The following is a 16,197-nucleotide window of genomic DNA, read 5'->3' as shown; positions in this document are numbered from 1 at the left end:
ACACTGTGGTGTGCCCCTTCCCTGTAGTGTCATTTCATTTTGACTCCCTTTCCTAAAGTCTTGATTTGCCCTTGTTGTAAATAGTAAAGATCTGCTAACAGCATATGTAATGTACACTTTAGTCACTCAAAATGGCAGCCTAATCCATCACCATGGTGATCAAAGATGCTTGTACGTGGTCAAATTGTTTACTTTGCTCTAAATAAACAAGGTCTTTAGCACACGTGTCTATATTACAAGTAATATAGTAGACCATTTGTTAGCACGGGTGCTTATTACAGGAACACTTACGGGTCAAATCACAATTATCCATGTTAGAAGGTTTGAAGGAGGAGAAGAAACTATGGCAGCAAGAACTAGCTCAACAAGGTGATCATGTGATCTAGTGGGGTGTGTCTATGATACTACACAATTAGGAGCATCACTAGCACAAGATAGAGGTCGCATGCAGGCTAAACTAGAAGCACTAGATCATGAGGTGTTACAACTAAACAATGACAACGTTCAGTTAAAGGATCAACTCAGAGTACAACATAAAATATGTGATGATCATAATGACTCCATATTACAACTAAAACAAGTATGTTATCATGTTACCATGGTTACTGTGACATGTCACTCCTATTGCTAGGCACTGGCTGCCAAGGATCACCAGATCCAGCAGGTGCAGGAGGCGTGTCAGCAGCAGGAACAAGATTTGTGTAAACAACTTGAAGAGCAGGAACTGGTCAATCAGGATTTACAGGTTGGTCTAGTTTAGGACCTTATAGAACAATTAATTGTTGAAAGATTGTTTTGCCAATTCAAAATTAATGTTGGAGATTATCTGAACCAATAGGGGATGGGTCTTATATATATATATATATATTTAATAGTTATACCATGGCTGCGAGGGATTTTGATGATATATACACCCAAAGCCCGAGGGCTGCGGGTGTATATGTCCCAAGCAGCCGTGGTATAAGTGATATATATCACTTGGGGCACACTCACCTAATAGGTGAAAGAACTAACGAGAACTCATCCCATTTGTTTTATACAGTAGCATCTGAAAATTGACTGTGGTTTTAAAACCGTCGGCTAATAGCCATCAAAACGTTCTCTATACATTAAAACGTCATTAATACGTTACTATGCTTCAACACGCTGTTAGAAAACTTGCGATTGTGGGATTGAGTTTATATTGTTATCATTTTTGTACTAAGTTAAGCCAACTAACTTCACTATTGGGACAGTAAGTAAGTTATTATATTAAGTTAAGTACTTAGGACTGTAAGTTACTAACCTATTTCAGCATAGCAGTAGTAGTTTTGCCGTTCTGTGGTCTGTTCAAAGGCTGATACGCGGTGGGTAGAAATATGCATCCATGATCGCCCAAACAATTATTTTGTGCCTTCATTATCCTTTACTAACAACCAACTACTCCATCTTAGTGGATATACTCAACTTAACAACCACTATAAAATCGAGTCCCACAATACAAAGCTCTATGTTGCTCAATATAACAAGTCAAAGCTTATCGTTTCTTTGAACTAGCTGGGCATCAAAGTCATTGGTAAACTGCTTTACCAGATATTGCCTGGGCAATATTCGAGTTAAACACCGAGCGGCGCCTTTGAATGCCCACGCTAAAGTGGTATATATATTATTGTTCAATTACTCATAGCACATTTACAATGTACTCTAATATAATAGTCATTTGTTGTTGTTCAGATATTTAATCCTGGGGTATACCGACTTGTTAGCAAATCAGTTGGGAGTTACTTGCTCAAGTGTCTTGTACAAAGTGTGCACTAACTTATAAAGTCTCCAGTGATTAATTCCATTCAATTCTGTCATTTTCAAAAGTGTAACACTTTCCCATACTAGTAATAATAGCTGTGTGACTGAGTTGATTATACAAGTAATCTATAACAGCACTAATTGTGATATGTAATAATTACTAATGAAAATAGAACATTCTCCTCAATTGCCATCATCACCCCAGAACCAACCTGTAACATGAGTAACACTAGTAAGCCTCATGTCACATAACAAGTGTGTGAGTGACCTTTTCTAGAGGAATTCAGCTCAGAATAACATCATAATTACTGGGGGCAGTGATCACATTGTAGTCACAATCTCACAGTCCGATAGTATGTACACATTGAGCCAGATCCTCAAAAACATTTACGATCTTGAAATTTGGCATATTAGTAGTACTGCTTGACACACTAAAAATATTTCAAAACTTTTCCGTTCAGATGTTTGAAGCAATATTTATGGTCACCCAAAAATTTTCACCATACATTTCCTATAAGGGAAGCTATAAAAGTACAGTCAACCCTTTCCTGGGCTTGTAATGGAACCAAACCACACGCGTCTGTTGACACTTTTACTGTCGCCACTAATGATCTGGTTGGCTGAAATGTCAATTCTCTAGAGAAACAATCCACTTTACATTTTTAGCTGTTTTCAGGATCCAACTCAACTTGTACATACTGTAGACAGTGATCATCATCCCATGAGCTGTGAACAGTAATTACTCCAGCATGTCTGAAGTGTTCTAATGGTTGCTGTATCAAGACACACGGTATTGTGTCGTGTGGCCAAGAAATCCAGCACACCACACCGTGAGTATATTGACAGGAAGAAAGAAAACAGCTTTTTCACGCATGCATAGCTCCATGGCCCCTTCACCAAAGTACACCATTTTTGCATTATAGCTGTCTGCCAGGTAGGGTACACCACACAGCAAATTTGATTAAATTCACAACAGCCATTGGGCGTTCAAAGTTTTGTTTTAATTTCTTCATTTTTTCTTATACCGTATGGGGGGGCTATCGGTGGGAGCTTCGATTTTTCTTTTCACACACTTTGTGTAAAAATTGCTATAAAATGCAAACGTGTAACTCGATTGCCTCAATCTTTGGCACAAATGAGGAGCGTGTAACAGTGGATTCACGTACCAAGTTTGCTGTGAATCTGAGGAATATCCAAGGAATTTTGAGCGTTTATTCATGTAAAAAAAGATCAAACTTCTGTCATGGCTACAGGGTAAACCGAGTATAGTTGAAAATTGGTGTGTAGATAGGCTGATCATCGTAGCAGTGCCTTTTGATAGTTTGAATAGCAATAGAGTTACAGCGCCGAAGTTATAAAACAAAAACCAAACAAATGTAAAATCGCGGGATTAAGATACTCTATTAGAGCAGTCACCATGAGGTAAAAAACATGTACAAAAAATGTCGAAACAAACCTTACCAGAGTTCGAACCATACATGTACGTAACACCTGCATCTTAACCACTAGACCACTGCTACCTTGGCTGATCACCTCAGTTAATTTCTGCTTTATAAATGAAATTTCTAGTTGAAATCTGCTTAAAATCAAACATTTGTAATTTCATAGATCTACCAATAGAAGTGCTAGATTGTTCTAGAACATTCTATGTATGTTCTATTAGAAGTCCTCAAAAAAATGTGCACTCTATTAGAGTATTACAATAATATTATCAAATATTGAATTAAATCATGCAATACATTTATAAGTCTGTCTTCAATACTCATCATTGTATCTGCAGAGAAAAGAAGAAATGTGAGCCAAAACAAACCTCAAAGTCAGCCATAAGCTGGTTTTGGGGCCTTATAAAGCACAAAAAAAAGTGAAGCCCACACAAAAACAGCCAAGCTGTGCATGCCATTGTTAAAATTTATTAGCATTAACATCATTACAGCCATTTCTTGGCCGCCACCTTTGATTTCACAACTTTTTTCACCCAGGCTTTTTAAAGCTGCACCATTTTTTCACAGCTTGGCTGTTTTGTGTGGATAGATTTCCTGGTAATCTTCATTAGTGTTGTAAATCTCTCTCTCGAGTATTTATAATCATTACATGAGTGTACAGTGGATGAGTTTATTGATCAGAATTATGAACAGTTTGGAATTTTTTCCCCTCAGGAACAGTTAGAAGAATTACTTGAACGTAAGGAACAATTAAAACTACAACTGAGGGAATCCCGTGAGGAATGTAGCCAATGGGAACAGAAACACAAGTGAGTCACACCCATCATAGCTCACATGAGATCACATGACACTGTAGGCAGTTACATGCAGAGTGGCAGAAGAGGGTGGGGCTAGTATCTGGACTAGAGGATCAGGTGATCCTACTAAGAGACAACTATCAACAAAGAGAAGCCAGTCTAGTGGCTGAGAGGGATCAGGCTCTGCAGCAAGCTAGGTGGGTGGGGCTAATGGATCACATATGATAACTGTTACTGATACAGAAAATTACAAGACGGTTGTCACGTTTGTACGTGAAACAATAGGACGATTTGTTTAGATTTGAAATGTGTCTGCTTGCTTTTCATTGGTTGATTTTCACATGAGTCATTGTACTATGACCAGGTGTGACTAGGGCTGAGCAATACTGCCATTTTAGTATCACGATCGATACTAAAGCCACTATTCACGATACTGAATAGTTCATGATACTTACAAATAAGTCAATCATAGCTGGTGCCACATAGTGTATTGCTCAGTATTTCTGCAGGAAGTCTTTAAAGGCATCAAACTAGCCATTATCATCCTTGTTTACAGTAACAGTTATTGTAACATGCTTTGAGGTTATATTATGGTGTTCACACCTCTCTGCAGGGGTAACCAGGTTATAACTTACAAGGATTCTTGAGCCTAGTACAGCATAACAAATGGATTTTTAATGACAATAATGTACAGGCATGGTATCACGATAGTTAATAACAAAATATCGCGATATCAATACTTTCAAAATATCGCGATATATCACTAAAACGGTAGTATCACTCAGCCCTAGGTGTGACTGTGCAATCTACTGTAGGGATCAGGCTTGACAACAAACTAGGACCCTTTTGTATTTCAACAATATAATAGACCTTATGATATGAACCCTAATAGTATAGTGGCCTAATAGTATAGTGGACTAATAGTATAGTGGCCTAATAGTATACCGTATGGAAGAAAACTTTGGCGGTAAAAAACTTTGGCGAATTTGGCGAATCAATAGCAATTCGCCAAAAGTTTTTTTACAGGCAATCACGTGAATGAGCACTCCGCGGAAGCGTGTCGAACCGAGTGTCGAACAGGAGTGACAAAATGGCTATGTCAATCTTAAATTACTACAAACGTACCAAGCGTGACTCTGTGTCATCTTCGAGTACTAACCTACCCGATCCCCAAGGGCCTTTGAGTTCGTCAGTTCCGCCTGGTGCGATTTCTAGTGCCAACAAGAAGGTAACTGAAAAACTTGAGGAAAAATCAGATGGAAAAAAGCCCTGTAGAGGACCTTATCAGACACTAGCAGATGCGCAAAAGCTGATGATAGCCCGAAGAGCTGCCGAGTATGGAACTACAGCTGCCATCAGGTACTTTGCCACAGAATACCGCCAGAAAGCTGAGCTGCCCCCGCTCAAAGAAACATCTGTTCGTCGACTAAAAGACCTCTATAAGGGACAGCTACGTGTTGAGGGAGACATTCCAAGTGTAGAGGATTTTGCAAGGTTCACAACGAAAAAGAATGGACGTCCGCTGAAAATAGGAGAGGACCTAGATCAGCAGGTTAGAGAATACATTCAATACCTGAGGTCCACTGGCACTAGTATCAATACCACAGTGGTCATAGCTTCTGCAGAAGGAATTTTGATGCATGAAAATGCAGATATGCTGTCAAGAGTAGATCTCAATAAAGGCTGGGCACAATATTTGCTTCACAGAATGGGTTACGTTAAGCGCAAGGCGACCACAAAGGCAAAAGTGACTGTTGAAAACTTTGCTGCAGTAAAGGAAGATTATTTGCTAGAAATCAAGCAAGTAATAACAATGGATGAAATTCCAGCTGACCTGATCATCAACTTTGATCAAACTGGGTTAAGCATTGTACCATCCTCTGACTGGACAATGGAAGCTAAAGGAGCTAAGAGGGTAGAAGCAGTGGGAAAGGATGACAAAAGGCAGCTCACTGCTGTTTTAGCTGGATCTCTTACTGGTGATCTCTTGCCACCTCAGATTATATATCAGGGGAAAACTCCACGTTGCTTACCGAAGCACAGTTTCCCTGAGAAATGGCACATAACATATTCCATTAATCACTGGTCTAATGAAGACACTATGAAAGAATATGTTGATAATGTCCTACTCCAGTATATTACTGAAAGAGGCAGAGTCTTGGCCTGGCCATTGACTATCCAGCCTTAGTGATTTTGATAACTTTAAGGCCCAGTGTACCTCAGCTTTTCTTACCCAGCTAGATCAGAACAACATTAATGTGGTGCTTGTTCCACCTAACTGTACCGATCGATTACAGCCACTTGATGTTAGTGTTAATAAAGCTGTGAAAAATCAGCTTCGTACGGAATTCCAGTCTTGGTATGCACGTCAAGTACTCCGGCAACGTCAAGAAGGTCAACAGAAGATTATTGACCTAAAATTGAGTACCGTTAAACCACTTAGTGCAGCTTGGATAGAATCTGCTTGTAACTATGTTAAAAACAAGCCAGAAATCATAATCAATGGTTTTAAGGAAACTGGAATTCCTTCATGTATTTAGTTGTCAGCTATAGTTTACAAGCATTGATTGATTGTAATAACCATTATACATGTCATTATTATTATTGGTGATCAGAATGTAATCAAATAAAATCATTGTTAATTTAAGAGACAACTGTAATGAAATCATTTGCATGGAAATGGCATCATAACTTTCTTTATGAAACAGTCCACCAAATGGCCTCTCATCTTCTTTTGGTGAAACTTTATCTTACTAGGATTTAACTTAAACACTAAAACAACAGCAAATGCGAGAGAAAACAACCCACAATCTTTGTTCCCAGTTTGCTTTTGACACCGGCACATAGTGATTTTGAGTTCCTCTGAGCCTGTCTGATATAGATTTCTAATGATTGAAATGGTCTGCTTGTCACAGTAGGAAAATAAAGAATCAAACACCCTCACTTCATTAGCCTTGCAGTTTATGGTGGTAACAGTTATCCAGTGAAATCTTGAAGGGCAGTGAACACTGTTTTCACCATCTTGCATTCTACACTGATATAAAGTTGTGCACAGTCCATTAACCTTCGGATGCTTTTCCTTTAGTAAACGTTGGCCATAATTTATCTCTGCATCTGTCAGCTCTACTCCCATGATAATATTCTCAGCATCAAAAAGTTTTTGCTTTTTGGAAGGTGGTGAATTAGTGCTTTCTGTTAGATCTATCACCATGTCCATTGAGTTATCTTTAGTTCTGTGGCTTTCCCCACCATTACTGACAGCAAGAGTAGAGCATGAGGCTTGAGATAAATCACGCCCATCAGCTTTGTCCATTGAGTTATCTTCGTCCTTCTCCACTCTTTCGTGGTCAGCCGCGCCACTAGTGACATCACGATTGTTATTCATAGTAGAGCACGAGGTCTGAAGTGAATCCCCACTATCAGCTGGACTTGCAGTGAAATTAATTGTGACTTTCGATATTTAATGCCGACTCTTAACAGGCGTATAGTCTTGGTAACCTCCTTTTGATTTGCTGCAACGAACTTGAGAATACAAGGTATTTCCAACCCACCTTGTACCAAATCCAACGAATATCGGCGAGCCCCAGCTACCTGGCACATAACATTGCCACCACGTCTAATGAATATGGAACATATTGCAGAAATCTTTTTGGAATGTGCCCAACTATTTTAATTTCACCATTGATGACTTTCTTTATCGCCACGGCGTGCGTATCATGAGCATTTCCAGGCTCCCGCTCACAGGCTAACCTCTCTCCAACACTAGGGCTCTCCCAAAACTGTAGAAATGGTTCGTATAAGCTTAGTATCATCTGCAAATAAAAACACATGACTTGAGATGGATTTCGGCATATCATTAACGTAAATAAGGAAGAGAAGAGGTCCTAGAATTGATCCTTGTGGAACACCACTCTTCACATCTTGCCAACATGATTTTTCCCCGTTTAAAACAACACGCTGTCTCCTATTGGATAGAAATCCATCAATCCATCTAAGAAGGTTGCCTGTAATTCCATAGTGTTCAATCTTATACAATAAACGTTTATGTGGCACACTATTAAAAGCTTGAGCATATACTCATGGTATCCGCATATCATAGAGTCCACAGAAAACGAAACCGTCGACATCGCCTCGTGTTGCTGCACGAGTGCATCAATTAGAGTTTATTGTCTAGTAAATTCGCCAAACTTTTTATCCGCCAAATGTCCGATTGTGGGATTCGCCAAAGTTTTTCACTGCCAAAGTTTTTCACTGCCAAAGTTTTCTTCCGTATGGTAGTGGCCTAATAGTATAGTGGCACAACACAAATATCTTGCACTTTTTCATAAAGCATGAAACTTCCACATAAGTAGTACTTCTCTTGACATAAAATTTTTTGATATAGTACCATCGCAGATTTGACCTTTGGTGACCTTTATGGTCATTTTTGCCCAGAAATTTGATCGTTTCTGTCTTTATCTCCCTGAGGCATTAAGTAACTTGTAAAACTTGATACCAAAATACAAAGATCTTGTTGAACGAAACAACTTAGTTTTAATTTGAAGTTAATAGGTGATTTCATTTCAAAGTTATGATCATTTATATTACCCATGAATTTTGAGATAATTTACCTCCCCATGGATAATTTACACCCTAAGGGCAGGTAACTCAGAGAATTTTCTCAGCTACTAAAACTGATCATAAATTACCTGTTATCTTCAAATAAAAACCAAGTTGTTTTGTTCAACAAGACCTTTACTTTGGTATCATGTTTTAGCACGTCAGGTAATGCCTCAGGGAGATAAAGACAGAAATGGTCGAATTTCTGTGCAAAAGTGGCCACAAATGTCAAATCTGTGACGGCACTATATCAAAAAAAAAAAAAAAAAAGTGTCATGAGGAATACTATTTATGTGGAAAGTTTCTTGCTTTTATGAAAAAGTGCACAATTTGGCTAATTTTGGGGCTATGCTGCTATACGATAACGGTCTTGGGTAATAGTGTTCAGATTAGTTGCTTCATTCAAACACTCTAATAAAACAGTCATGAGGGTATGGTTGTATTAGAAGAGCACGTCTTCCCCCAATTAATATGACAAGTGGTTACAAGATACAGTGGTCCTTCCATTATCCAAGCCCAATTTAGTATGTACAAGTTGAACTGGATCCTGAAAAACAGCTAAAAGTTAAAAGCGGGTTTTTCTCCAGAGTTAACATTTCAGCCAACCAGATGATTAATAGTGATAGCAAAGGTGTCAACAACAGACACGTACAGTTTGGCTCCATTACAAGTTTAGGAAAGGGCTGTAATGGAAAGTGCACTTTTGTGGCTTCCTCACAGGAAATGTAAGGTGTAAATACTGTGTCATATTTGAACGAAAAGATTTTTGAAATATTTTTAGTGGGTTAAAGTGCTACAAATGAGCCAGATTTCAAGATCGTGTATAATTGCATCATCCATGAGTTATAAATGTTTTTGATGGTCCAGCTCAATGCGTACATACTATAGGTGTATTCACATAATGGAAGGTTTGGATAAATGAAGCCCATACAATTATATACAGAACTCTGTTAAAATACTCTAATAGAACATACACTTCCACAGTTCGGATAACAAGAGAATTAGATACCTGATTGCTGGATAATGGAGGGCCTTTGTAATTTATGTCAAAGTCAAAGGTACCATTTCACTGGGAACTCTGTTCATAGCACAAAGCTAAGCTATTATTTGATTGCCAAGAAGAAATGTTAACACTTGTACAGCTCTGAGTGTAGGGGCCTAACAGCTAGACGTAAACCATGAAGATGACATCCCTTATTTGGGGTTGATCTCTCCCATTCAGTGCAGGGTTATCTGCCATTGTTATTATCAATTTAACCTAATAAGGTCACATAATGACTAGACACTATTATAAGGCTTCATCACTGACCCATCTACAGGTCAGCTATGGACAAGTTGAGCTCATGTGATGTAGTATTCAGACAACAGTTAGAGGCAAAACAGTCACAACACAAGCAATCATTAGAAGAAGCTGTAAGAAACAAAGAGCTTGAAGTGGTCGCTGCTAACAACAAGGTTATGTAAGGATCATGTGATGTCATGTGATCACATATTATGTCACAGGTGGTTGCTATGGAGACAGAGATGAAAGAACTACTGGTGGAAATAGCTGCTGAGAAAAAACTAATGGAAGAAAAAATGCAAAAATTATCAGCTGTATTTCATGAATTACAGCCAATGTAATTACAAAATGTGCACTGTGTGTGAGTGTGGTCACTAAACTATCTGAATAGTTCTCCAGCTGTGGGTAGTGGTGCCAGTCCTCCAGTTGCTACTGGTAACCTGGACAGGTCGGGTAAACTAGCGAGATGTGATTTGAGTTCTTCTCTCATCAGCTTCACCCTCTGAAGTTTACCTTTGTATTCCTATTAGACCACACCATAATGACATCAATGTGTAATAAATACGACACATGGTGACCTTTATAACAGGTAGAGGTGACCTTAATAAGCAGGTGGCTACAGACAGGTCATACATACACAAGTCAGGCTAGGCTTGGACAGGTGACCTTATTGGTTGCATTAAACAGGTCACTACAATGACATTATTTTGGGGATAAGTGTACCATCCACCAGTAGTCACCATGTTGTCTCACCCATTTCCTCCCATTAATGGTAGTGACCTAATAAGGTATTTGGTCCTACTGTGAGCACATATACCATAGCTGTATTTCAGAGGAGGGCGGAAGTGCTTTAGACGCTACTTAAGAAATATTACCTTAATTGCATAGTTCTGTTCAAAATCTCACGTGAACCTCAATAGTCCCAATACAAAACCAGCAGGTGGTGGGATTCAGTGGGTTAACTAGATTTTTAGATCATGCTTCGTGATGTAATTAGTTTCATAAAAGTGCTTAGTTTTCTAGGCAAAATTGATGAAACACTATTTCGCGTGTAGCGAGTTTAGCGCTAACCAGGTATGTTTATTGTAAGTAAAATAATGATGCCAAGCTTTGTTACATCGTCTGCACATTTAGCTGATGCTGAAAAACAAGGGTTTACATAATACATTTTAAAGGCGCTTCCACCCTCCTCTGGCTGTATTATAGTAGGCCTATGATTACAGCAACAGTTTACAAGAATTGTGAACTTTTGATTACTTGTGGCCCACAACACACACACACTACAACTAAAGGATCAGTACTAGTGTAAGTGTAAATTGTCAATATTTGAAGCGTTCATATTTAAATCTCTTCACTCTGGCCACTACTCTTATATCTGCTAGAGCCACACCCACCAAACCATTGACTTTGAAGATTGTTGCTAACCTCCAAATTTAGTTTGGTCTCCTTCAGTTGTTGTTTCTGCTGATAAGTGAAGGACTCCAGTAATTCTTGAACTTCTTTACGTTCTTTTAACTCCTTGTCCAGTTTGGTAACATAGTCACCTAACGCTCGACTGGTGGACTCTACCTGAGAGTTCAGCCGCTCCATTGAGGCCTTGTCTGCAGTAGGAGTGACACATTAAATTTCATGATACAGTAAATGTGACCAGATTTTGGAACATCACCCATATATGGTTGTGCATATATGCCATGCTAATAGTATTTTTCAAGTCTAACGTGACTTGCTGAGTGAAAACCCAATTAGTTTGTATATTATTCTGTTTTTGAGATAAATGCCATTGAGATAATTATGTGTACATGTGGTACATAAATAATTATACCTGAATAGATATATCTAATATACCAATGGATTTATCTCTTCATGAAGAGTAAGAATATCTTCGTTTTGTTTCTGTACCATGAAGCAAACGTGAGTTATATGTGTTTGGTTACGTTGTGGTAAAACATAACTGTATTGTCGCTGTTTCTAAGTTTAAACAACCTTCTTGCTTTATAGCATGGTGTACTTAGGCCAAAAACTATCCCTTGGTGAATGCCCCAGTTCATTGTGAATAGAATGACACAAGTCCCAACTATGTAACCCATCCCACTCAAGACTTCTGACCAATTAAACAAATGCCTGTAATTTTTCCCATATAGGGACTGTACAAATCAATTGTCTTGTTATCTATTGCTATAACTGAAAGCTCTTACCATTAAGTTACAAGACAAGGTTGAGCGGATCACAAATATTTCTTGTAATTCAAATGTATTTGATGTTTATTGAGTAGAAATTCAACATTAAAATTAATGTTCTATTTAAATATTTCATGTGTCAAATGCACCTGTTTGAGTGACTTTCCAGTTACATGAGGGGTTAATAATTTGCACAAATCACAGCTAACAATATTGGATTATTGGCTAGTAACAATGAGTATTAATATTGTCATGGGTTGTGTATAATCATTGGACTGGATTTGTGCTAGCAGATATTTGGAGAATTGGTTGATGGTATGGACCTGTTCACTTTACAGCAGTACCAATGACTGAAAAACAAGACAGTTAAATTTCTACTTAATTCTCAATTGGTCACTCAAAACTTTTCAAACTACACACTAAACTACACGTAGCCATCACACAATGAAGAGTTTAAACTCAGTGATGTAGTTAACAATTACTGTACATATATTTCAAGCAATCAACCACTTCTCAACAAAACACCTAGATAATGTACAACCCCAGGTACTGACAGTTATACCTGAACAGTTAATGGTATCCTTAGCATTTAGTAGAGAAGGTGTGGCTATCTGCATGGGAGAGGCTCACCTTTGATGCTGCTGAGCAGAGTACTGTTGTAGACTTCAGGAGGGAAGGACGTCACTTGTTGATGTGTCTTCATGTCTTGAGATGGTTGATCCTTCTGTAATGTCATCAATCGTTTCATCAGCTCAGCAGCCTGAAATGAATGGACAGTAATATTTGAGGTTGTGGCTAGGATGAGGGGGGATGTCCCTATAATCAGGGACCAACAATATTTTGCAGCAACAAGATTTCCTTATGTGTTGGGACTAAAATCTTTGTCCTTATATGGAGGTATTTCTATTGTGTCCTTATTTGGAGAGTTTGTTAAGAGCAGCTTCACTGGACACAATAGAATATTGGGCACCAAAATAATCCATAATTTTCATATGACAAACAAAAAAGTTCGCTAATGGTACATGACCTCCTGACTAGGATGATTATCAAATAAGTGTAAAATAAAATTATGAAATAGTTAATTTAATAACTACAATAATTACTCTTTTGTAAAAATATTATCTTTACCAATTTTGTGTAATGACAAGTATAAGGAAAAATCAGGAATTTTTAGTTTGATTAGGGATCATAGAAAAAAAGTAGGGAAACAAGGGAGGTCGCCTACACCTGTAGATATACAGTGAACATTTAATCCCTAATCCAGTCTATACCCATGACTGAATTAGGGATTAAATGTTCACTAGCATATCGTAGGTGTAGGCAACCTCCCTGTTTCCTTACCCTTTTCTATGATCCCTAATCAAATTAAAAATTCTTAATTTTTTCTTATACTTGTTTATTTTTTTGTAACATTAACATTACTGGTGAACTCACACATACCACATCAAAAGAAAGGATGGTGCCAGAGTTAATGTTTTCGACTCAATGCATGCCCCAAATATCAATCACTGACTTGAAAGTGAAGTAGCTATTACGCTTCACTTTTAGCTGTGTTCAGCTCATTTCACAGCAGAACAACAGTAGGAGAGTTGACGTCAACAAGTTAAAAACAACGTGACTACATCATCACACAAAAACCCTTGTTTTCAAATGGAACTGAAGTCCTCAGTATAGGTAAGCCATCGTGCTGCCGCGAATTAACACCTCTGGCTGTCAACAAAAAGAAATGGGACACAAAAGAGGATAAAGGTAAGTCCATGATGTGTGCATTGTACATACTGCGGTACGCTAAAAGGCACATCTCAGGATGAAGCGACATCGAACAGTGAAAAAATCAAGCCTGTAGCCTTAGCTGCTATCTAGTTACACTTGTCTGAAGGAATCGGTCAGTCAGACAGTAGAAAATTCCAATGAATAAAAAAATCAAAACTTTGTAATAATTTATTGGAAGCATTTAGGGTCATACTGAAGGTGCTTTTGGGCTTGGTTATACCTAACCAATACTGGCAAGGTGTCAGGATGGTATTGTTTGGGTGATATTTTTGGCCAGAAAAACCCAAACCTCCATGATCCCTAATATGTATGATTACAAACATTGTCATAGTGATGTCATGGTGATGGTAGTCTCATGTGTACACTTTTACAATTTTTGCTATAAGTTTCTTAGCTGTAGTGAATAAGTGCCGTGTGTAATGGTAACTGTTTTTATTATGTTACAACAGAGAAAATGGCTCAGGTCAAGACAACTATTTGCTAGAGGCTATTTGTGACCCACCAGTGAAAACCTGACTTGTTTGCTTTTTCCTCAAACTTCATTTATGTTATTTTGCTGAAAAACCAATGAGCTGTTATCTGGTAAGTGCCTTTGGAATTATAGTAATAGGCAACAACTGCAAGAAGAGCAAAACAATCTATTGGTACAGTGTGCTTAGACACAGGCATTTGTTTAATCAACATAATTAGTCTTGAGTGCAATGAACTACACAATTATGACTTGTATCATTATATTATCCATCATGAACTGAGACAGTCATCAAGTTTTTTTCACAAATATAACTATGCTATCAACAATAAAGTTACATTTTGCTGCAACGTAAGCAAACACACGTAACTTCATGGTACAAAACACAGCTTACTCTCCATGAAGAGGTGAATCCATGGCCTTGGGTATTAGATATTTCAATTTGAGTCTTCCTTCACTGTTTACTCAAGTGATTAAAACATACATAAAATTATTGATGTAGCATGGATTCTTTGCCCACTGTATTTCAATGGAATTTATAAAAGCAATATGCAAACAAGTTGGGTTTCAGTTAGTGTGTCACATTTAGTTATCATATAAAAATCAAGTAGGTGTCCACATTAACAAGATCACATGATCTCACCTCAGGTGCTGGTCTCACAGGGGGTGTGGCTGGTGGTGACAGGTCTAATTTGCTTCTCTTTGCTGCGCTAGCCTCATCAGCCAATGGGTTAGTATCTGCCTGTGGTGGCGGCTCTGTGTGTCATGTCAACAACACCCTAGATACTCTGACATGTACAGTAGCTCACCAACTAAGTTACGCAATGCTTGCCGCAGCTCTGGTGAGAATACATTTCGTTCCTCCCACACAGACAATATACGGGTTACCGTTCGCTTGATGGAGGCGTCACCACTGCATCACGTGATAATAAATATAAAACACGTGCTAGACTCACAAATCCAATCCTTTGAAGATGTCAGGCATTATGATGGTAAACTCGCGGCGATATTCCGGTCCTTTTCGTTTACTGTTTTGTACCACATCATTAGCCAGATATAGCAGCGTCACTTTTCGCTCATTATTAGCTGCAACAAGCAGGTTGGGTTATTGCACACAACACGCTACATTACCTTTGTTGAACTCGCGCTGCCAAACCTCCAATGCGATCTTAGCATGCTTTCGATAATGAATTAACCAGTTGGACAGGCTCTGCACGCTTTGCTGGGAGGTGGTCAAGTCGCGTAATTTCTTCGCTAGACCAGACGATGAAAAGTGACTGCTGCCGGAGCTCATCCCCACAATCGAAATGTTCACTAACAAGGGGCGCGTATTGTATTTCGCGTTTGGTTCTAATCTTTGTAAGGAGCGGATTAACATCAATTGTCCCTCCGCGGAGTTTCAGTGTGCAGCTAAACTAGAAGATTATCAACTGAACTTCTTTGGGCACTCTAAAATGTGGTGTGGTGCTGTGGCGTCTATTGTGTCAAGCGCCGGCGCGTATTGCTGGGGAGCTGTATGGAGTATTTCAACCGATGAACTAGCCGCACTAGACAGGTTTGTGGACCATTCGCTAATATCCCGCTATATTATATCAGACAGGAGAGATGTGGCCACCCAATGGGATACACTAGAATAAATGTTGGGGTGTGTCCAGTTGATGATGTCACGAAGATCACGTGCATCACTTATGAGAAGACAGATAAGTCACAACCAGCTCTACCATCACGGCCTTATAAGGAGATGATGCTAAAGGGTGCAACACAGTGTGGGCTACCTGGTGATTATATAACTATGCTTGAAACTGTTAGAGACAATGGTTACCATGGAGAAGTTAATCTTATAAATCATAAATAATTTACAAATCCATTAGTTCAA

At 38.6% G+C, this 16,197-nt stretch overlaps 3 protein-coding genes across 3 annotated transcripts in view; 2 read left to right on the top strand and 1 right to left on the bottom strand.

The window, feature by feature from the left end:
• The window catches only part of LOC136263006 (leucine-rich repeat and coiled-coil domain-containing protein 1-like), a 20,527-nt gene extending 10,272 nt beyond the window's left edge, over positions 1–10,255 (top strand). Inside the window, exons 15-21 of the mRNA XM_066057437.1 lie at positions 282–369; positions 417–580; positions 632–745; positions 3,939–4,033; positions 4,081–4,218; positions 9,940–10,075; positions 10,124–10,255. Coding sequence (XP_065913509.1) covers positions 282–369; positions 417–580; positions 632–745; positions 3,939–4,033; positions 4,081–4,218; positions 9,940–10,075; positions 10,124–10,243 — 855 coding nt within the window. The 3' untranslated portion in view covers positions 10,244–10,255. The remainder of the gene's footprint in view (positions 1–281; positions 370–416; positions 581–631; positions 746–3,938; positions 4,034–4,080; positions 4,219–9,939; positions 10,076–10,123) is intronic.
• On the bottom strand, positions 10,188–15,652 carry LOC136263008 (regulation of nuclear pre-mRNA domain-containing protein 1B-like). Its single transcript, XM_066057439.1, has 7 exons — positions 15,453–15,652; positions 15,278–15,407; positions 15,131–15,234; positions 14,965–15,077; positions 12,710–12,839; positions 11,328–11,503; positions 10,188–10,425 (listed from the first exon to the last, which is right to left on the bottom strand). Exons 1-7 carry the CDS (start codon positions 15,613–15,615, stop codon positions 10,282–10,284), a joined length of 960 nt encoding a protein of 319 aa, XP_065913511.1. The 5' UTR covers positions 15,616–15,652; the 3' UTR covers positions 10,188–10,281.
• On the top strand, positions 15,616–16,197 carry LOC136263009 (gamma-glutamylcyclotransferase-like). Its single transcript, XM_066057441.1, has 2 exons — positions 15,616–15,876; positions 15,918–16,197. The coding sequence occupies exons 1-2, from the start codon at positions 15,629–15,631 to the stop codon at positions 16,174–16,176; spliced, it is 507 nt and encodes a 168-aa protein (XP_065913513.1). The 5' UTR covers positions 15,616–15,628; the 3' UTR covers positions 16,177–16,197.

The sequence above is a fragment of the Dysidea avara genome, chromosome 8 (genome assembly GCF_963678975.1).
Source record: "Dysidea avara chromosome 8, odDysAvar1.4, whole genome shotgun sequence".
NCBI lineage: Eukaryota > Metazoa > Porifera > Demospongiae > Dictyoceratida > Dysideidae > Dysidea > Dysidea avara.
Note: the sequence above shows the minus strand (reverse complement) of the source record. Positions and strands in the feature narration are given on the sequence as shown.